At 35.2% G+C, this 23651-nt stretch overlaps 1 protein-coding gene across 1 annotated transcript in view; it reads right to left on the bottom strand.

The window, feature by feature from the left end:
• Positions 1–8078: 8078 nt before the first annotated feature.
• UBXN7 (UBX domain protein 7) overlaps positions 8079–23651 on the bottom strand; it is a 41003-nt gene continuing 25430 nt past the window's right edge. The window contains exons 6-11 of the mRNA XM_016135258.2: positions 21742–21888; positions 20353–20443; positions 19818–19945; positions 13438–13831; positions 13237–13316; positions 8079–11674 (exon numbers count right to left, since the gene is read on the bottom strand). Of these exons, the coding sequence (XP_015990744.1) occupies positions 11513–11674; positions 13237–13316; positions 13438–13831; positions 19818–19945; positions 20353–20443; positions 21742–21888 (1002 nt within the window). The 3' untranslated portion in view covers positions 8079–11512. The remainder of the gene's footprint in view (positions 11675–13236; positions 13317–13437; positions 13832–19817; positions 19946–20352; positions 20444–21741; positions 21889–23651) is intronic.

Here is a 23651-nt window from a genome sequence, read left to right as displayed (position 1 = left end):
ACAACAAATCCTGTCCTGCAGACTTGATGTAAAAACTCCTGGAGGAAGTGCTGTTTAATCCAAAACCTGACTGACAATAGGCATTAGGCAGGCAAAACTGGGAAGGGAAAAGTAGTCTAAGCTTGTGTAAAGGCCTGAAGTTGATAGACTGAGGCAAAGAGAAGTTAAACAAATTGCCTGAAGTCACACAGCTGCTCAGTGGCAGAGCCAGGGCTCCCTTGAGTGGAAGTCCTAGACCATACTGTTCCCTGGCCATTACCTCACTGGCCCTTTCATCCCTGCTTACCTGCATCCAGTGTCAAGAATCAGGACGGGAGAGAAAGAACCTGGAGAAGGGCTGTCTTCAGAGTGGGCCTGCACTCCAGCAAGCCCCAGCTGGCACTCCTGCAGGACCCAGCCTCTTCCAGGACTCTCAAGGTCAGGGAAGCCCTAAATACATACAGAGGTCAACCAGGCGAGTGTGAGCATGTGTGTATGTGTGTACCCCCACGCCACTGCCTATAGGCTTCCATTGAAGGAGCTTTCCTCTTCCTGGAGAGCACTCTCCTGATGACCTGTCTCCTGTTCATTTTCATGTGACCCTAAAGGAGGAACCAGGAGATATGGCCTCGTGATCTAAAATGTCTTGAGTCAGAGGATGTACCTGTGAGAAATACTGTAATGCAGGAGCCTCAGGCCTGGAACTTGTACCTGGATTAGGATATTCTATAAAAACCCCCAGTAGGACTAGAGGGGTGAGAAATGCCGTTCATTACTCACGAGGCACGGAAGCTTCAGCAGCAGGCTGTTTAGTTCAGAGCTGTAGGAAGAAAAACTGCAACTGACCAACTGCAAGCAAACTTTTTTATGCCCACAAACAGAGGGAGGGGTTATCTCACTGGGGGAGTAGCTACCTTCTCAGAGGGATGGAAGCCAGATGTGCTGCTTGGTTACAGGAGCAGATAACGTTCATGGGAGCTACAGAAAACATCCTCGGGAGCAGGCACTGCTGAAAGCTCTTTGTGTACGGCCTTCCTTGGCTGCTGGCTGGGACAGCTCTGTCTTCTGAGTATGTGAAGAGGCTATGTTCTGAGTTAATCCTACAAATACTTTACCTCCCTTTCTTTACCAAGCAGCAATGCCGCGTCACAAACTAGCTGTCCATATCTGTTTCACTCGTTGCAGAATTTGGGCACTTTGGAAAAACAGCCCTGAACAGAGTGGCTACCATTGGTTTATTATCACCCTCCTTGCTTTGCCCTTTGCTCGCTCTGTTTGTTGCATGGTTCCTTTACTTTTATATGGTGCCTTCTAACATTTTCTTCAAGCCCCAGACCACCATCATCTTATAGAACAGTCACATCAGACTGCTGACATTTTGTGGTGCTCTTTGCATGGGAGATCTGTGACTCCATTTTTTTCAGGGGTTAAAAAATAACTTTCCTATAAGGGCAACCTATTAGAAATAAGAAAACTTTCACCATAATCTTGGCTCTTTTGTACAACTATTTTCATATTCGCATGTTTCTTTTTCACTTTTGTCTTTACGTATAGTCAATTTTACATAGTAATATTATATATATTGCCTTTTTCACTAAATAAGAAATCATAAACACTTTTCTTTGATTTGACAGCTTTCATAGTAATCCTTGTAACGTTGAAATAAGATTGCCCAAGCAATAACTTATTTTTTTATTACTTAGATTGTTTCTGTTTTCTTTTGCTTTGTTTGTTTACATTAGAGATGATATAGCTTTTATCTTATGTGTAATTATTTCCTTGGGATAAATTGCCAAGAATGGGATTACAAGTCAAGGGACAAACATTTTCATAGTCTTTTTTTTTTAGGGGTACAATATAGTGTTAAGATATTTATATAACTTACAAAATGATCCCCTAATCATTCATTCCCTATGGCTAAAACCATGGGGAACCTCTGGCTTAAAGGCCGAGAACTGCCAGCTGGCCTTTTCAAACTATGTGCTCTTTCCCTTTCCCCTTCCTCACTGTATGTCCATATCAAAGGAAATGGGAATTAAAGAATGATCTGTATACTGAATTGCCTGAACACTTAGGGTCCCTCTCACTCTCTGCCTCTGAGAGGAGACCACATTCTGTGCAGTGTTATCTCTTTTCTAATAAACTTTCCTTTTGACACTGACTTTAGTGAATTCTTTCTACACTTTCCACCAAAGGACCCTCTTCTCTTGGCGCAGGGATTGGTCTCCCCTGCACTCTGGGAAATTTGCCTTGTCCTGCATCACACTGATAGCTGAGATATTCCCTCTCAACCCTGCCATCCTTCCAACTCTGATCCCAACTATCTTAAGGTATTTCTTCTTGGAGGAAGTACTGTAGTTTTGGGGCTCAATTCCTGCTACAAATATTTATTAGCTATGTAACTTGGGTAATTTAATGAACCTCAGTAATCATCTGACCCTCAGTTTCTCATTTATAAAACACTGCCTACCTCACAAGTTTATTTTGAGAATTAAATAAGACACAAGATGTCTAGAGTAGGTAAATCCTCTCAGGCTCTTGACTCTCAGTTTAGCAAAAGGGATTTTATATGCAGTGACTGTTAGAACATCTTGTAGTTAGGCAATTAGAATGATCTGATGGCTGACTACCAGATATCCCTATGAGACTGTCTGCTATTAGATAAGCCATTGAATTCAAAACAGAAGGTATTTCTGTTTTGAATTCAATGGCTTATCTAATAGCAGACAGTCTCATATGGATATTAAAATGGTGCTTGTGGAGCAAAGAAAAGTGCTGGATTGGCTTTAACCTCTTAAAGTGCCAAACTTAGCTGGGGCTGATGATGACAACCGCAGGATTTTCTTTGTTCTTTAGGGCAAATTTGTGACAATTCAATTATTAATCTTATGAACAAAACACTTCTTTTAGAAACTATATACTTGCAATAAATCGTTTTACTAAGTAAGGCCAGCTTTAGGTTAGGTTCTTCACTTCTCTGTAGTAGGCCCTCTGTGGTAACAGAGGCCTGGGCACTGCCATGAAAGAATTAAAGCATTACCTTTTCACAGATGTGTTAATAACCTTAGAATTTGGCTCTATTGTAGACATAGCTACCAGTTATCACTTTGTTGGTAGTATTTCTAGGGAGATGCAAATGAGAGTTTGAGGCCACAAATTAAGAATGGGGCCTAGGTGGAAAAATAATTTGCCTAATGCCATGAAAGGCTTCCCAAAGCCGAAAGGCTTGGGAGAACAGAATAGACAGATGTTCCATTCTGGGATCTGGAGGTGGGATTTGGGCAAGGAATAGAGGAAGTTGAGGAAATGGAATTCACTGGCAGAAGGAAAGCGGAAAAGATGATGACAATCAACCAGTCTTTCCCAGATTAAGAGTGACAAACTAATCAGCTTCCTTGTGTGTGGGCTCCAACCTCAACTGACAGCTGACTAAACAAAAGAACACATTCCCTTAATTGGAGGGAGAAAAAAAGGAAGCTAGGAGATGTTGAAAGAACTGCCAGTCCACTGAAAAGGAAGTTTTTTTCCTTGTTCTTCATTAGTATGAAAATATTATAAACCTCAACCCACTCACATTAGGCTTCCATCTCCAACATCATTCTGAAATTGTTCTTGGTTTCCAGCGATTCCTTTTACTGTCCTTTTCACTTGATCCCCCTAGGCAGAATCAGACATTGTTGGCTGCTAGAGCCTTCTTGAACATCCTCACTCTTGGCTAAGGATAGGCAGCCTGTGGCTGGAGGAATGGAAAAGGCATCCTATTGTCCCAATTTAGGTAGGATGCTCACCCCTTGACCAGCCATGTAGCCCGGGAAACAAGGTGTTGAAAGTAGATGGCAAGTCCCATGAGATGTTGCTGAAACATGGGTATGAGGAATAGTTCCACAAAAGGAACAGCACAAACTAGTCTCTGGGGTTACTGTGAGCTAGGCAGCCATCCCAATTTCTACTACACAATATAATAATATCTCCTGGCTTTTCTTTTCTTCCATTAATTTAGTAATTACTTTTTCCTCCACTTGCTTAAGCTAAGTCCTTAGTCATTGTTGAAGAACTAGACACTTGAATTGCCCAAATATCAAATATAGAATCTTACTTTCCTAACAAAGCTAGCAAATCCAATGATTTCATGACAATTCGACCAACATTTATAGAACACTCACCATAAATGTCTAACATACTACTAAGAGCAGAAAAAAAAAAATAAAACTAGCAAGAATTACCTTTGACATGGGACCATGAACTTTTGTCAGTTACTACTACTGTCCTAAACATGAGTATGAGGGCAAGCTTTTGAAACCCGAACTGTATTCATGAAAGTAATATCCATAGTTCTATCTCACAGAATACAAAAAACTAATACTGAAAAGTTTTTTATTTTATTTCCAAGATCAAATATTACAACAGGACATTTACATGTATTTATAAAAAATGCAGCAGTTGAATTTATAGATCAGAGGTTTCCTTGAGTTTGGTCCCTCTCTCAGCACAGTGAGCTGATGTCTTCAAAAGACTTATTTTCCCACTCCCTCCCTCCCCCACCCCAAGTGTCCCACCCCCCTCCCCAATTCAAGTTGCAGTATCAATATAAAGCAACTGGGTACAACACAGCAAGAATATTCACAATTTGGTACAGCCAAAACCAGAGGATCACCAACTGAGAGAAAGATCCTCATTTTTGAAATTATTTACCTATAGACTATGTGTATCTATAGATATATCACACCCAGTTATGTAAGATTTCCCTGGTTTTAGAGCAAGTGGAAGTTCCATTGAGTCTTAGCCAGCAGTTACAGCTCTGCTTTATCTAATGGCATGTTTTTCTCCTCCTACAAGTTTAGATTTCCTACAGCCTCCGTGTGTCTTCAAATTTAAGGCTTTCCCTAGCACCTTTATTATCACTTACTAGATATACAGAAGGGTCTCTAGTGTGTCTTGAACAAAAATATTTAGTGGATAATCCCCTTATTCACTGGTCCAAAGTCTTCCTCCCACTTTAGAGAAGAGCTGTAGAAACAGTATCTCCTAGCACCATAGGATTAAAAACCCAGAGAGCTGAGAACTACATGTGCATTTTAGGGAGCACTTGCCAGAAACACTACAATAGGAACACTCTGTCCATTACCTTCTTGGATTTGATAACAAAGTTACACTACCTATAAAATTTAGAGCCTGTCCTGCATAAAGAATACAAATCTCACTAAGACCACCACTTTGTCCAGAATAAGCTGAGTACACAAATCTTCCAGGGAATCTCTAAATACTGTTAGGAACTGCTTGAGAAACACTTTAAAGCAAATACCCCAAGCTGACTTCACTCAAGTCCCCAACCCACCCTCATCCCTCTCCCCAGACAAATTTCAATTCTTGATTAATCTCTCTGAATAAGATGGGAAGTGAGGTTTGAAAAATGGCATGAAAAATGTTTAAAAAACAGTGAAGACATGCCAGAATTGGACATCCCAGATGATTCCAAATGCATTGTTCAAACTGAACTCATACAAAGCATGCAGAACCTACAAACACTCCTGAGTTTCCATGGAACAATCAATACCTACTCGAAAACAGACTTTGTTTCTTAAAGGGCTAAAAAAAAAAAAGGACACCAGATGCTTAGAAGTTAACAATCAAAAAGAAAACCGTTCTAAGAAAAAACATTCTTAAAGGAGTGAATAAAATTTTTTCTAACAAATTCATGCCAAAACTTGGATGGAAGCCCCTTAATGTCTAAGCATCATATTAGCATCAACTGGTACTCATTTCTCTAAATCTAAGATTAGAGGATTATCCATAGCTTTACTGTTTCCCAGCAGGTGTTTTAAACAGCTTTTCCAAACTGAAGGGACAAACCTAGGAAAGTAAAAAGGCCCAAGTCCCAAAATGGATATGACAAAGGGCTTCCATTATAAACTTGCTATTCATTAAACTAAAAAGTGGAGGTCAAACACTACCTTCATTCTAATTAGTAGGTAAAAGGATTTTGTGGTGGCAATGATCACTCCATGTGAGGTTTAACTTACAGGTTGATAAATTATCAAAAAGTTAGAGCATATGATTATTGTCAAAAACCTATTTATATTTTGAATCACGCCATTTATTAATATTTTCCATTATTAAGAACACAGAAGCTTTGAGAAAGCATACTATAAAACCATTTTGTTGAAAACAGCAAGATATCCAACTGAGCATCAACATTTCAATGTCATTAAGTTGAAACAGATCCTGGTGACAGGTACACTAAACACAGTGACTCTTGTGACAGAGGGAAAAAAAGTATAATGGCAGGGAATGGTTCCAGATCAAGAATTACTCCCTTATCAGTTAAGATGCTGCTACTGAATCTATGTAAAAAAACAAATAAAAAAGATATTTTAAGGAAGGGAGAATTGAATTCCAGGTCAGAATTTATCTAATGATTTGAAATGTTTCCCATTTTATCATGCCTAATAAATTAATGATTCATGGTAGTCCAGTTAGATTAATAACTTTTGATGGAGATGAAATTTTTATGTTCAGTTCAGCTTAACTTGACTATTCTTATTTGAAAACCCAAGTGACCTTGGTAAGAGATATAAAAATCTTCGGGCATTTTGATCTCTGTAGAGAAGTATCATTAAGCAAACAACAAAAACTTGCTGTTTGTTGCAACAGAATTAAGTATAAGGCAACTTCCCGTATTTATAGATTAATATGTGACTGTTCTTAGGCAAAATATTACCATTGGTAAATGTAGTTATCCTTTGAAAATGCCTTACAGATATGCCACATTATTTTATTAATATAGTTCATACTGGATTGCCCAAATCTACTTTCAGATCACGTGGCAAAAAAAACATCTGTACCAAAAATCATGTTTATGAGAATGACTGAGATTCTAAGTAATACAACAGTATTTTGTAGGCTAAAAAAGGGAGAAAGAATGTCATGGAACTAGTAGCCATTCTCTATTTGGAATAAGAGGGTTCTTAAGTAGACAGAAAATGAGCTATAAAAATGATATTTGCCTCAAATTCTTCTTTGTATATTAAATTATAAAAAATTTAAAACATGAAAATATAGAAATAAATTTCTTAAACATAGCCAATTTCATTGAAAATAATGACTAATTTTCAGAGAATGGATGTCAAAATCAGGAACAGACAAAAGTAAAAGAGAAAGTAGAATTAACTAATTAAGGATCCCACATCATTACATCCAGTAATTTTAACCATGAGTTCACTTCATGGGAAAACTACCAAAGTCATCATAATCTCTGTGAAAAATACTCTTGGATTCTAAGCTGTCTTTCTAGCAAGACTGACACACAGATGAGTCAAAAACCAAAATAACCGTCATTAAAATACCAAATTTCTACAGGAGAAATCAACATATTGGCTTGGTACTCTGTTGGTTATTTTTAGTACTAAAGAACATCCTTGCCACTGTTCTAAAATGTGTACAGTACAATACTAAGTTTCATGGCAAGACAATAAATGAAGTGCTAAGCAAGGCAAATCAATAAAGTTGAATATTCATAGTACATAGCTGTCTTTAAGTAGCCTTTTCATCAAGGCTTCTATTATTGGAAAATTGCCATGTTCACCAGAGGTTGGTTCTTCTGACTTTCATTTACTTTTACACAAGACGTTACTTATTCATCCATCAACCTGTGTCCCACGATTTACTATTGAGTAGTTAAATGAAAGAAGGCCAGAGAGAGAATGACACAATAGAGATACACTCTATGAGATAAGAAATATTTTTAAGTCAGCCTAATTGGATCTGAAAAAGTTGTTTCTGACAAAACTAAGTGTAAATTCTGTAACTTACACAAATCAATTTCCTAATAATTGCTCAGTGAGTAAAGTGTTTTGATTAAGCACATAGGTAAAATAAAATTTAACTCTGGTGTTCAGTGAAACATTTGGTTCTCATTAATTACATTTTAGTCATACTCAACAATGATTAGGAACATCACATTAAGTTTTTAAAATTAATGAACTGCATTTAAAAGATCATTATCAGAACTGTAACTATTATACTCTCCACTTTTCTGGAGATTTAAGTCACAGTGAGGTTAGATCATGTTATCAGGCAAACGAAATCTGGACACAGAATAATGCAAAAGAACTGATCAGCAAGTATAATTTTAATTAGTCTAGGGATAATATATTAAAGGGGAGAGACTAAAACCATAAAATTTTGGAGTGGAAAGGACTTCAGTAATAATCTTATCTAGAGTTTCTACAAGGGGTCTACAATTCCATATGCACAGTAACATTTTCTCCATCTATGGAATAAGAATTTATAGGCATAGCTCAAGTCACATAGCTTTAAGGAAACAAAATCGAATGATACTTTACACAGCCAAACAACGGGAAGATTACCTTTTGGGTCAATTCCCCTGTTGCAGGAGACTATAGCATAGGAATATAAAAAGCATGGACTCTGGATGTCCATTTTGATTTGCCACTTACTAGCTGTGACATCCTGAACAAGTTCTCTGAACTTCAAATTTCTTACTTATCTACAAAATGGGGGAAATACGCATTTGGTATAGTTCTTAGGAAGATTAAAGGAGAAAATGCATATAACGTACCTAGCACATGCTAGTTACTCAAAATTAGTTCCCTGTTCTCTCATTTGGCTGTTCTTTCTTTTATCTGGTTCCTTTCTAAATCAAGTTTAAAAGATATTTCCTGTCACTTTTCTCCCCATTTTCATTTTATCTCCCTGTATTTGTCTTGTCACTTACTCTCAAAATCTATCTTGTTCTTTGCCCTACCTTTTATCATCTCTTTTAAGTTGTTTCAAATCCCTACAAGGAATAACTGTTTTTAACTATTTTTAAACTATCTTACTAACCTCATTTAACCTATTCAATAAAACCTCTCCTCCAAAAAGCAAAGGAATTTGCAGATGAAATAAGACAAACTAGAAGAGGCACATTCTCGAAGTGAATTAAGTTCTTGAGTTTAAAGCAATATTCTTATCCACTCTTCCCATGTATAATCCATAATCCTCCCTCCCACAGGCCTCTATATCGAGCCCAGGATAATTATACTCCTGCCTCAAAACAAAATAAAATCCTTTACATCTTGTACTCTAAACACTCCAGCTGTATCTAAGTTGGGTCAATATCTCATGCCCTATCTCTTTGATATGCCTACTTAATTACTTTATGTATATACGTGGTCATCTCACAGTTGAAAATGTCACTTTGGTTTCTCATAAATGGATAGTGTAGGGCTGAGCTTATCAAAAAGAACTACATCCTATCATTAATGAACATGTTGTCTCAGGTTCTCCAGATATGTTTTATAGAGAAGCTAATAGGTAAAAATAATGAAACAAAGTCCTGTAGGGAAAGCTCTTGACTTCACATTTTTAACAGATTTTGGCTTTAGCTGTGACTTTGCTAAGTGGAGATGGGTGCAATCACAACACCAAAGCTGGGCATATCCTCACTTCTTACCCTGTACCTCCCTGAATTTTTAGATTTCTGACTTTGTCTGCTACCGACAATTTTTTTTACCCTCTAATGTACCTTTGATAGCATCATAGCTCTATTCCTTAGATAGCAAGTATATTATCCAAGTTCAGAGATATAATCCGAGGAGTTAACATGAAAACCATGTTTCCTCAATAATTCGGAAGCCACTAGTTAGCCTCGAGAGCCTATGAAAAAACACCAAAGTGGTATTACTCAGTCATCCATCTAAAGAGAGAACTTTGACTCAAGGTATAAATGAAATTGTAATTATATAAATATATTTATAAATATTTATACAATTATATACTTATACATAAGCACTTACACAGACTTAGAAAAAATGTAAGAACATTAATTCAAAAGGACTCACTGAAGAATAAACAGAATTTTCCATGATTCCTTGAGGAGAAATATTACTCATTCTTTAGGCAGGGTCTCTCAAAAATTCAACCATTAGAAACCATATTATCTAATTGTGTACTAGGCAACACATAAGTATCTTTTTGTTTAAATCTCCTAGTTACCAAGAGAGTGATTTTAAAGTAGATGGAAACCTAAAGGTCTCTGAGCAATAGCAATTTATGTTCCTCAAGTAGAAGAATCAATCAATCTAAATCCCCAATTGACAAAATAGGTCCATTTTATAGCAAGTTCAAGTTCTGATTTTGCCTCCAGAATCACCACTACCCTTTCAAAGAATTCTATTTAAAGTTTAAAATAAGAACTGAGCGTACAGTGAAGCTGATAAGTCAAATAGTATTATATAGATTCAAGATGGCATCTTCTAAAATAATACTGAAAAAAGCATTCACCAACTATAATTTGAATGTGGCTTTTGTTGGCAGAAAAAACCCACAACATCTAAAGACTACTGGTAGTTTCCCCACCTCTCTTAGTAAATGTTGTTTTATGAATTGAATTTAAAGGTCTTCCCCATAGAGAGTCTATCAGTTTAGATACCTTTTGCAAGAAAACAGCATGAGGAATTAATTAAGCTCATTTAGTCACCAGAGCCTTTTAGAGACTGTTGCAACAAAGGGTAAAAAATGAATCATTATTTCTAACCAAAGGAACATGGTTGGTTACTCTCAGCTGCATCTCTTTCTTTTCCCCCAGGACATACATAAGTATGCCTTAAAGCACATAGGACAATCAATAACCATAGTGGTTAAAACTACAAGCCACTCTGTACTGCATGATTACTGAACAGCTGCCTTCCTATAGATCACTTGTGGACCCGAACAGTGGAAGGGCCAAAGGAACAAATATGCTGTACTGGCAAAAACAGCAAGCACCTTCCTATCTCAGTCACCACAATACGCTCACTAAATGTCCATTCCAGGAGTAGGAGGATCAATATAGTTTACACAGTAATAATGAAGAGAGCTGTTTCAGGCTAGGATATTGGAAGCCGCCCCATGCTATTCACCCCACATTTAACACTCATTCTGCCAATAACATGTATCATGGAAATAAGTCTAGCTGGAAGGATGAAAAAAAAATTTAAATATGATGAGTAATTATAAGGGATGCTTTTTCCATGTAAACAAAAGCCTGGATAGTTTGTTATGTGTTATTTCCTACATGAACAATAAAACAAAACATGTGTTAGAGAATTTCTTCTCTCTACTAAAAATGGGGCTTACAAAAAAGGGAGGTTTTTCTTATTCTGAATCTAGTCATTCTTTTACCAAAGGAGTCTGAGGAGTAAAATCATTTGATCCCGAAAAAGTGCCGTGCAAGAGACCACTTCTTGGAACACACATTTCCTGCTGCCAGTACTAGGAGGTCTTATCTTTATACTTCCATTTGGTCACCCGATTAGGTAAGAAAGAAAAAAAGAAAAGTAGGAAAAGGAAATAGGAGAGGAAAGATAAAAAGCAGGCAGGGAGATGAAAGAGACTGATTATAGGAGAAAGCAAGAAATAAAAGAGAAGGCAGGTGACTTGCTTGCCCAACTTTGGCTCTATGGTCCTATGAGCCAAAATGCATACTCAGTGACATGGTATCTCACAGGAAAAGGGAAAAATGTGGTAAGCTGAGAGAGGTCAGGCCATGATGTTAATTTCTTTCCTGTACAAAGACAGTCTCTTGAGGACAAAGGCCTGCCTCTTGTAATGTAATATCATAGTCCAGGTGAGAGAGTTTCCTTCGAGGGAAGTTGGTGAGAAGTTCAAAACGTTCATTTGGATATCCTTTAGACTGGACATGCTTCACCAAAGCCTTTGAAAAACAAAAGAAAGATAAAGCTGTTAGATGGACGTAGAGAGAGCATATTAAAGAATTATATATAACATTCATTTTCACATCAGGTAAGATCTGAAATTTAAGTAATTCTTCCAGATAACCAAAGCTTACCCTTATGGAAGGGCCAATATAACTCTTTGGGTGGGGAGATAATAAACCTGTATCCAGTAACTTAGGGCCATTAAATGATACTGAAATATACAGGGTTGTCTATGGCCATGTTACCCTGAACAAGCCCAATTCAACTGATTTCAAAAGCTAAACAGGGTCGGGCCTAGTTAATACTTTCATGGGAGATCACCTAGAAAGACCAAGTGCTGTAGGCATAAAAAATAAAAAAATAAATAAATAAATAAAGGGATTGTAAGCCGATGAGGTCCTTGCAATTTGGTTGGGTTGCCTCATCGTAAATAAATAAATAAATACATACATACATACATAAATACATAAAAGAAGGAAATGAAATATACAAGGTTGTTACTGTTTCCTCAATAAACGAATCTACTATCTATTTATAAAATTATTGTCCTCATTTTCCTTCTTTTTTATAAGGGAAGTTACGTCCTTCATTCTATCTATAGACAATCTTGCGAACTGTGCACTAAATCCCTTCTGGCCTTTTCAGAAACCATGCCTCTATAGAATATCCCCTCTTTTATAGGTATCTTCAGTATCTCCTTCTCTTCAGATGCTTACCACTAGGCTTAAACATGCTGTCTCCCCTTCAATTATTTTTTCCTCCTCGGATTATTGCCCACTCTCTTCTAGTTTCACAACCAAACTTCTCAAAAGTGGTCTACACTTGCTCCTTCCACTACCTCATCTCCCATTCTCCTCAAAATACCAGACATGGGAGAGAGTCAGGGTATTAGTGCCAGCGACCAGATCCAACTTGCATTCCAGTCATATAGTCTTCAAGAATCAGACTATCTCGTCACAGAAAATGGCCAGGTATGAAGACCCAACCCAAGGGAGATTCATTTATAGGCTAAGCTAAGCTCGTCAGACTTACTCTCTTTTCTAGGAGTTGAAAAAGGCAGAGGAAATGTCTATCAACTGTGAAGTTGAGAGAAAAAGGCCCTCAGCATCGCTATGATGGATGTACAAGCTGAGGTAAACAAAAGCTACAGTATAAAGTGAGAAGAACGGTGTGAAGCAGAGAATTACAAGGAGGAAACCAAACAGGCTCCATGAGAGAAACACAAAAAAAACAGCCTTGGTTCTTTACCATTTTGCAGTTCCAAATACTAGAAAAACCAGGAACCCCCATTGTCTTCCCTCCCTTTTTCCAGGTAATAATTTCAATTGGAAAATTAAATGTAGCCATGGAATAGAAAAGCCTTGACTGGAATAGACCCTATGTGACTTGCCTAAGGTAACTGAGGAAGGAAATACAGTAATTAGAATTATGCATCACCTCAGTTAAGTTTCTAGTTAGAGGTCAGAATGAATACCTAACACTTATTTCAAAGAATCAAGTCAATTACACCAATTAGTTTCTCTGCTTCAAGCAAACACTTCCAATTAGATAAACTTACTAGCAGTTTAGCTTGCTCTGGAAGAGTGATCTGTTCCCTTTTTCCATCTGGATATCGCAACATCAGTTGTGCTTTTGGTCCTAGGGTTACGGGGATAAAAAAGGTACAGAAGCTTAAGGTAGAAGGCTACTTTAAACAAATAAATATATCCTTTCAATAACATTCATGCTTCACGAAAAGCAAGTCTAGAATGTAACTCACCATTTACATCTATGCCCTCCACTATTCCATCTGATTTTTCAGGTGACATCTCCAATATTTCTGAATCGACTGTTGACAATCCTTGGTGGTTTGTAGTTGTTCCTGCCTCAGTTCTGGCTGGGGGCTCAGTCAGCGGCCTTCTATTCTCCTCTTTTCTATGCCCCAAATCTTTGTGGGGAGACTTTCTGGACTTGGCAAGATTCTCTATCTCCTCTTCTTCATCAGAGCCACAAACGGATATGAATTCCTCACTGCCAGAAAAAAGTTCAGATTCAGATTCTTCATCTGAACGGCTATCCTGTTTTGTTTGTGATGAATCAAAATGTGTCTCTTGTAAGGAGGCTCTGATGGCAGCTTCTAGCTGGCTGTCTTCACTTGCATCTATAAGGCTCTCCTGAAAAATGCAGTCATAAAACATGGGTGGAAAGAAAAAGAAAACAGTTAAACCAAAAAATAGATGGTCGAGTCAAACAGGGCTAAAGAAATATAATAGTCAGTTTGCCATTATTATTTTTCACTGAATGTATCTCTTCTACTAAATTTCTACTAAATTTTTAGCTATTTATGGGCAACAACTTTGTCTTACATAGCCAAGTTGGAATGGATAGTTTAGAAGCAAAAATAAAAACTGTCATACCACCTACCACTATATGTTGCAGGCATAGGTGAGATTTTTTTTAATATCAAAATAAAATTAAGAAACCAGTTTATTCCCTGACCAGAAAAAGAATTAAGATTTTAAATATAAAATCAAAACATTAGTCTTTAAAATGACTACATGCAGGGAAACATGTCTACATTGCTCACCACTGTATTTTTCAACAAGCAGTTTTGTCACATAGGATATCAATAAATAACAGTAATTATCATTTTGCAAAAAATCTAAATCTCTAACATTCTAACATTTAAAACAAAACAAAATACTACACAATAAACAGAAAAAAAAACCAACTATATTTTTCCAAGCTTAATTGCAGTAAGATTTTCATTGTGATGAGAAATGCAAATTTTAATAGTTTCCTCTTGGTAAAGTTCTAATGTCACAGATTTCATTAAATTTAGTCATAAAATATGGGTTGTTTGCCATATTTTGTTTGCAATCTTGAGAAAGAAGTTGAAGGTGTCAGATTCCCTGATTTCAAATTGTATTACAAAGCTATAGCAATTAAGACAGTATGGTACTGGCACAAACACAGACACCTAGAGCAATGAACAGAATAGAGAGCCCAGAAATAAACCAATGCTTATATGGTCAATTAATTTACAACAGAAGAGGAAATAATATAAAATGGGGAAAAGACAGTCTCTTTAATAAATGATACTAGGAAAACCAGACAGACGCATGCAAGAAAATGAAACTAAACCACCTGCTTACACCATATAAAAAAATAAACTCAAAATGGATTAAAGACTTAAATGAAAGTCCTGATATACTTGATAAAGGTTATTATCCAAAATACATAAAGATCTCATAAAACAACACACAAAAAACAAACAATCCAATTAAAAAATGGGCAGAGGAGCTGAACAGACATTTCTCCCAAGAGGAATATAGATGCTCAACAGACATGAAAAGATATTCAACATCACTAATCATCAGAGAATAGCAAATTAAAAAACCACAATGAGACATCACCTCACATTGGTCAGAATGGCTATCATAAATAAATCAACAAATAATATGTACTGGCGAGGAGGTGAAGAAAAGCCAACCCTTGTGCACTGTTGCTGGGATTATAAATTAGTGCAGCCGCTATGGAACACAGTATGGACATATCACAAAAAATTGAAAATAGAGCTGCCATATGACCCAGCAATTCCACTTCTGGGTATTTATCCAAAGAAAATGAAAACACTAATTCAAAAAGATATATGTACCCCTATGTTCACTGCAGCATGTTTACAATAGTGAAGATATGGAAGCAACCTAGGTGTTCACTGATAGATGAATGGATAAAAAGGATGTAGTATATATACACAATGGAAATTACTCAGCCATCAAAAGAATGAAATCTTGCCATCTGTGACAACATGGATGGACCTAGAGGGTACTGTGCTAAGTGAAATAAGAGAAAGACAAATACTGTATGATTTCATTATATGAGGAATCTAAAAAATAAAACAAACAAAATGAAACAAAGACACACTCACAGACATAGGAAACAAACTAATGGTTGCCAGAGAATAGTGGGATGGAGTATGGGCAAAAAAGGGGGAGAAGATGATTAAGAAGTAAAACTTTCCAGTTATAAAAGAAATCACAGGTACTTAATATCCAGTATAGGGAATAGTTGATAATATCATAATAACTATGTATGGGGAAAGATAGTTAGTAGACTTATTGTGGTGATCATTTCATACGGTACACACATGTTGAATCACTATATTATACATCTGACACTAATATTTTATGTCAATTATAACTTGAAAGTTAAAAATATAATGAATGAAACAACAAATTCTGAGATTTGTTTCAAAATAATGTGAATAGAATGGGATATATAGATAAAACAAGACTGGCCAGTGGTTAATAATGATTGAATTCATTTATGGATACACAGAAGTTCAACAAATTTTTCTACTTTTGAGTATCTTTAAAAAGTTCCACAATAAAAGGATTAAAAATGTATGGGTTGCTAATAACAACAACATAAACTAAAGGAACCTCATTTTGGCTTTCACTAACTGCCAACTATATAGCAAAAACTAAAACATTTCAAAAAAAAGTTAAAGTTAATTTATCACCAAAAATAAATAAATAAATAAATGTGCCCATGTGACCTGCAATAGCTTAGGCAGACTGTGGGTTTACAATATTACATAGCACATAGCTTGATTTTAGAGATTGTTACCATGGCAGACAACGCTGACTTCCTACCCAATTGCCATTCTCCTCTAATTCCTTGCTTACAAAATCCTAATCACGTCTATAAAAGAAAATAAGCTGGAACAAAAAACAAAACAAAACAAAACAAAAAACCAACAACAACAACTAACTGTGGTAGGGAGCTAAAGCAGCATGTACAGAGAAATTACAGAGCTAAATGCCTATTATTAGAAAAAAGGTCTCAAATGAATCACTAAGTTTCCTTTTTAAATTTAAAACGTACCCATCTAGAAAAAAAAAATAAAATTAAAGCCAACTACAGAGAGGGAAAGAGAGAAAGGACAGAAATCAATCAGTGACCTAAAAAGGAGAAGAATAATCAATGAAACCAAAAGCTAGTTCTTTTAAACTAATAACACTGATAAGCCTCTAGACAGACTATCAGGAAAATAGAAGCCACAAATTACCAATACCGGATTGAGAGGGAACATCACTACAGACACTACACACATTATAGGAATAAAAAGAAATTATAATGAACAAATTTATGTTAATAAATTCATCCCCTTAGGTAAAATGGACAAATCCCCAGAAAGACACAACCTATTAAAGCTCATTATATGAGAAATAGATTCCTGAGAAGTCCTATATCTATTAATAAATTGAATTTGTAGTTTAAAACTACCTACAAAGAAAATTTCAAAGCCCAGGTGGCTTCACTGGTGATGTCATCAAAGATATTGAAAGAAATAATATCATTCTACACTCTCTTCCAAAAAACAGAGGAGGAAAGACTTTCCAATTCATTGTGAGGCCAACATTAACATCACACGGAAACCAGACAAAAATATTTTTAAATATTACAAGGAAAACAAACACACACACAAAAAAACTACAAACAATCTCTCTTATGAACACGGACACAAAAGTTCTTGACAAAATTTTAGTAAATCAAACCCAAAAATATATTATTAAAAAGTAATGCATCAAAACCCAAATGGGTTTTAGCCCAAGAATAAAAGGTTGGTTTAACATTAAAAAATAATAATAATAAATCAACCAACAGAATTCACTGAAAAAGAAAACCATATGATTATCTCAATTGATGTTAAAAATCATATGATAAAACTGTATCATGATAAAACTTAGCAAACTAGGAATAAAAGGGAACTTCTTTAACCTGATAAAGCATATTTATAAGAATCATAGCTAGCATCAAATTTAATGGTGAAAGACAATACTTTCATCCCAACACCAGAAACAAGATATCTAATACATCTCACTACTTCTATTTAACTTTGTACTACAGGTTCTAGCTAAGAAAGAAAGAAAGAAAAAAGGCATAAAGATTGGAAAGGAAGTAAAATAAGTCTATTTGCTGACAACATGATCACCTACATACAAAGTTCAGTTTCTACTAAAAGGTTACTAGAACTAATAAGTGAGCTTAGCAAGGTTGCGGACTATAATGTTACTATATAAATACTACCAGACACTCCTGAGAGAAATTCAAGATTTAAATAAGTGAGAATATATATATTAGGTTCATGGATCTGCAGACTCAATATTGTTAGGATGTTAATTCTGTCCAAATTGATCCATAGAGACAACGCATTCCAATCAAAGTGCTAGTAGTTTTCTTTTGTAAAAAATGACAAACTGATTCTAAAGGGTACATGAAAAAGCAAAGGAGTTGAAATAACATAATCTACAAAGTTGATGGACTTGACCAGATTTCAAGACTTATTATAAAGCTATAGTTATCATTAAGACAGTGAAATACTGGTATAAAGACATAGCACTCACTGGAAAGAACAGAGTCCATAAACTCCCACATAAATGATCAATTTTTAACAAAGGTACAAAGGCAATTCAATGAAAAAAGGATAATCTTTTCAACAAAAGGTGCTAGAACAAGTGTATAGCCCTATGCAAACAAACAAAAACTCCAACTTGGTCCTACCCTAACACCATATATAAAAATTAATTCAAAGTGGACCATGAATTAAGAGCTAAACTATAAAAAAAACAAAAAAACAAAAAAAACACCATGGGATTAAATCCTGGTTTAGGCTAAGATTTCCTAGATAAGACACAAAAAGCCCAAAATATAAAAGTTGATAAATTGGATTCTGTTAAAATTTTTAATTTTCTCTTCAAAAGACACTATTATAAAATAAATAAGCAACAGACTCAGAGAAAATATCTATAAACCATATATCCAACAAAGGACTTTTATCTAGACTATAAAAAAAAACCCCTATAATTCAGTAAGATGACATATAACCCAATAAAATATAAGCCAGAGATCTGAATAGATACTTCATCAAAAGAGACAGACAGCAAAAAATGACATAAAATATGGTCATATCGAAAGTCGTCAAATTTTAAATGTGTTCAGTTTACTGCTCATTAATTATACTTCAATAAAGATATGAAGTTCTTAAAAATAAACTTAAAGCTAATTTATCACACTGTAAAAAGCAAACAGATGTACCCATATGACATGTAAATGGCTTGGATTGACTACAGATAATAACACTGTGTACCATGCAGGTTGATTTTAAAGAATGACACTATGATGGACACTGTTAGTTTCCTATCTCACATCCAGTCTTCTTTGCTTTCTCATTAAGGAAACCTGAATTGTATAAGAAATGTGTCTAGCTAAAATCTGTGGCTGTTTACCCTTTGTAATAGAGATGCCACCCCATTACTCCTTGTCCATGCTTAGATATGATACCTTGGAGTATAGCATCTAACTATGACCATGAAGACAAAAGCGAATACTAAGGATGAAGAGGGAAAAAAAGAGGAGGAACCTGGTTCCTTCATTCCCAGCCTTTGGTAAGCAGCCATAGCCTTTCCTTAAATAAATACTTAATTCTAGGTGAAAATTTAAAGAACAGTTTAATCACTGTATAAAATAAACTGGTAAAATTATATCCTCATTTTCAATCAAATCCAAACAGTGCCTACATCTAATGTGAAATTTTGATATCTTTGAAGGTCTTTTACTAGCAATTAATCTTGATAACAATTACTAAATAGATTTGCCTAATAAAAGCATATTATAAAAATTAAGTATAGAAATAATCTCTAGGTGAACCAGAGAGCCAGGCTTTAAAGCTATATAACCAGTAATAATGCCCCACTATACCATGAGAGTAGTTCTAGCAAAAATACCCTGTTCACTGTCCTGGCAGTGATGCCCCTGAAAGAAGTAGATTCCTCTGTCACTGGACTTGCCAGATCAGTTCTCCTGCTCACTGCTACATATTCCATTGTTTACTTCTAAATCCAGGTATTAGGTCACATGCCTATACCCCAGCTGCAAGGGTGACTGGGAACATAAATATTACGATTTCACTGAGAAGACAGAACCCATATGAGAGAAACTATCAAAATGTAAAAGAGCGTTTAAGATGTCGTGCAGTCACAAATTATAACTATCCACTAATTACATTATTGTCTTTACCATCTTAACCTCATTTACATAAGACATATATATACAATTATACTTAAGTGCCTATCACCACTTAGTTATACTTACTGAACGGGCACATTTTTTGGGAGGACTGCTAGAAAGTCCATCCAGTTGCCCATGTTCACCGAGGAATCCTGTCACTTGGTCCAAGAAAGAAGATACATCTAACTGGTGCCACTCTACTAGCTTCTGACCTAAAAAGTTAAAAACCAGGACATATAAATATAGTGAAATCAACACGCCTTCTGAACATTCCCATTAAGTATTTCTTCCAGCATATGCATAATTAAAATTTGATGGAAACACATATCCCCATCCCTCACCAGCTTAAGTTGCACAATGTTTTCAAAACCTAGAGGATACCTTAATTATAACCACCCCGAAAGATTCCCAACCATCAAAATAGGGTGACTAATTTATTTGCTAATATCACTTATTGCCATTTAGGAAGAAGTGATTCAAATAAAGCAATATCTATACGGAACTCAATCCATTAGAATAAAATCAACTCTACTCTCTGCCTCTGGTGGGATTAAACCCAGTACCCAAATATTTTAAGATAAGTCATAGGTCAAAGGCTGTAAGCTGATATAAATCTCACCTGTCCGTGGATCCAAGATGGAAACATAGGGGAAATCCCCTAGCTTATAAAATTGTATGTATCTCTGACCTTCCTCACTGTCATGATAAACCTGTTAAATTATTGACATAAAAAAAAGTCAGCCTCTAAAAAAAAGTACCAAGTATATCCTTGTTACATACCAACAGCAATTAATTCTCCAAATATACCTTTGGTATATGTTAGGATCTTGCTGATACATTAAAGAGAAAATGAAGGTCATCTGGTGTGAACTCTCTCAACTTCCTAACCTCAGTCCCTCTAGAAACTTATATATCAATCCACTTTTCCTCCCTTCCCAGTTCAGGTATTACTCTTCCTGTTCAAGTTACTGCTCTTCCTGCTCAAGGTATCTGTCCACCTATGTTATTCCTGACTCTCAATCATATACATCTTAATAAATTAGAATATATTGATAATAAGCTCAAGTGCAGCTTATTATCTGAATATACTATAATTTATTAAGTGCCTAGCATAGTGCTAAGTAAAGAGATGCTCAGTCAATAGTCGCTGAATAAAAGGTTACCATTCAGAAAATATAATATTGAATTTAGGGAACTGCGAAACATGAACAAGAAAATTAATAACAATAATACATATCTTTTAGTGGGAAAAAAATTAAGTTCATTCAGACATTTTTATTTTCTACAATTTTTCATAAAATAAAAAACTGGAGCAAGATCATCTAACCTTGGCTTGATAATTCATACAAAAAGAAACTAGAGCCAGCAAGACTAAATGACAAGCCTAAGGACATACAGTTAAGAGTATCAAACTCAAGCTAAAATTCAATTCTTAATCATATGTTTTTCCATTATTCCAAGATCTTCTACATGCAAACTGTCAATTATAGTAGCCACTACAATATATGCTATTAAAGTACTTCAAATGTGGAGCTGTACTGTAACCATAAAATATACACGCTGGATCTTAAAGATTTAACACATGCAATCAATACAGTATTTTAATATATTAGATATTTTGATTTTAAAATATATTAAAATTATTTTCACCTGTTTGATCTTTATAAATGTGGTTACTAGAAAAACTTTAATTACATATGTGGCTCACATTATATCCCTACTGAACAGTACAGCTGTACATCTGATCAAGATATTTAAGCTCTTTGACATATAAATATTATGTGCTTACACAGCTTGGTTTATATCCTCTGTCCCCTAGGAGTTCTTCACTGCTGGCCTAATTTTCACTTGTCCGTGCTATTTCAGCCATTATGAGTGGTTTTACTTTTTCATGTCATAATTTAACTCAGTTATTAATTTTTTCCAGCTTATAATTAAGTTCCTCCTTCTCAACATCCCATACTACAAAAGTAAAGCACTATTAAAATTTTGATAAAATTCTTCTCACCTGCCAGAAAATAAAATGTTCCCGGATAATATTCTTCACAGCTTCATTGCTCCATACATCACGGTTGAGGCACTGGCATGCAAAGTCTTGTACATTTTGAATGTTTATCATCAGCCACTTATTCTGCATCTGGCCACACTCTTTGGCCTGTAAGAATAAAGTTACATGACATTTGTTAGAAATAATTTTTACACAGTAACTGATATGTTTCAGAGATCAGATGCTATCATCTTTTCATTTAAATACTACTAGGTTTTTTTCTCAAGTATGACATCTAGAGTTTTTGGTATCTATACATTATTTACATTAATTTGTACATGTGTATGTAATTATACTGTCACTTGCAAGCATTTTCAAATTTAAATGAACTGTTATTGTTATGATAGCTGAATTATTATTGTACATTTAAATATCTCTACCTGGAAAAGATTCCAGATTTAAGGTTGACAAGTCACATAATTCAGTCATACTATCTCTTCCAATTCCTATCCACAAATACTATCTCATTTTTACTATATGTAACCAACTGTGTGTGTATATTACTTTGTTTTATTTTCTTTAATATTTTTTATACACATTCCAAAAATCACATTCCTTTCTGTTATCAGGCATGTGCTATTTTATAGAATCGCCCAAAACATTGCTGTATAGCTGCTAAGATTTTATCTCTTAGGGTTGAGATTAAAATGAGATTATAAGATCAAAGAATGTTTCAGAATGATCTTCAAAAGACTCCCAATTTATAGCACAAATATCAATCACAAGTCTGTATTTTCTGCCTAGCATTTCTCTTCATCATTAAAATGTAAAAATGTTGAATGTAAAAAGAATGGCGGAAAAGCAAATGGGCAAATGCTTCTTTAACCTCTGCATAGAAACAATGAAATAAAAGCCATGGTTTTGAATAATACTATCTTGGAACAATATTCTTTTCCAAACCAGTTTGACATAAGAAAATTTTAAGAATCAATTAACTCAGGTTAATAACAACTGAAGAACATACATCATTTTGGAGTTACTGAAAATATACGACTATCTTCTGTTTTAAGAAGGTTCACACAGTCTTATAGAACCTGTAATCCTATTTTTTGGTATGAATCCCCCAGAGAAAATCATTTTCTAATATTCCATGTTGATTCCAAGTGCAAACCCAAGTTCTAAAAGGAAGTATTGTTGTACTGAGTCAGAAGGCTGTATTTAACTGGTCAAAGGCTTATTTTAAAGTACACAAATATAAAATTACTCCTAGGAAGTAATACTGTTCCACTTACTTCCTACCTATAGCATGCACAAGGATTTAATAAATGGGTGATAAATGAGCAATTATGTTACCTTAACTGAAGAAAAAGTATTTGAGAAGAAAAAATTTCACACCCATTCTAGAAATAGAATAGAAGTACTTATCACTATAACAGGGTAAATTTACATAAGTCTGCCTACCATACTGACAAGACAAAAAAGTGTAACACAGCATAAAAATAATAAAAGTCCAGAGTTTTAAAATAATGGAGTCATTTGCTTTTGTTTTTAATAATTCATTTATTCACATTCATACTTTCATTAATTCAGATTCATTCATTCAACACATACTTATTGAGTACCTACCATGTTTCAGGTATAGTTACAAACGCTGGAGTTACAGCAGTTACCAAAACACAAAAATCCCTGCCTTCATGGAGCATACATTGGGGAAAAACCTTATACCACCAAAAGAAACTGAAGGTGCTCTTAAGAAATTACTGCTAGAAGGAAAGACCCAAAAGACACGAATTTCATACAAAGCAGTGATGTCTGGAGGGAATAAGACACTCTCACACAATCTCGCTAAGTATACTAATTGTGAGTCAAGGACCAGAAGTGAGAGTGGGCCATAGAATAAATGATGAACCTTCCCTCTTGGAATCTGTTAG

The sequence above is a fragment of the Rousettus aegyptiacus genome, unplaced genomic scaffold, assembly GCF_014176215.1.
Source record: "Rousettus aegyptiacus isolate mRouAeg1 unplaced genomic scaffold, mRouAeg1.p scaffold_m13_p_4, whole genome shotgun sequence".
Taxonomy (NCBI): Eukaryota; Metazoa; Chordata; class Mammalia; order Chiroptera; family Pteropodidae; genus Rousettus; species Rousettus aegyptiacus.
Note: the sequence above shows the minus strand (reverse complement) of the source record. Positions and strands in the feature narration are given on the sequence as shown.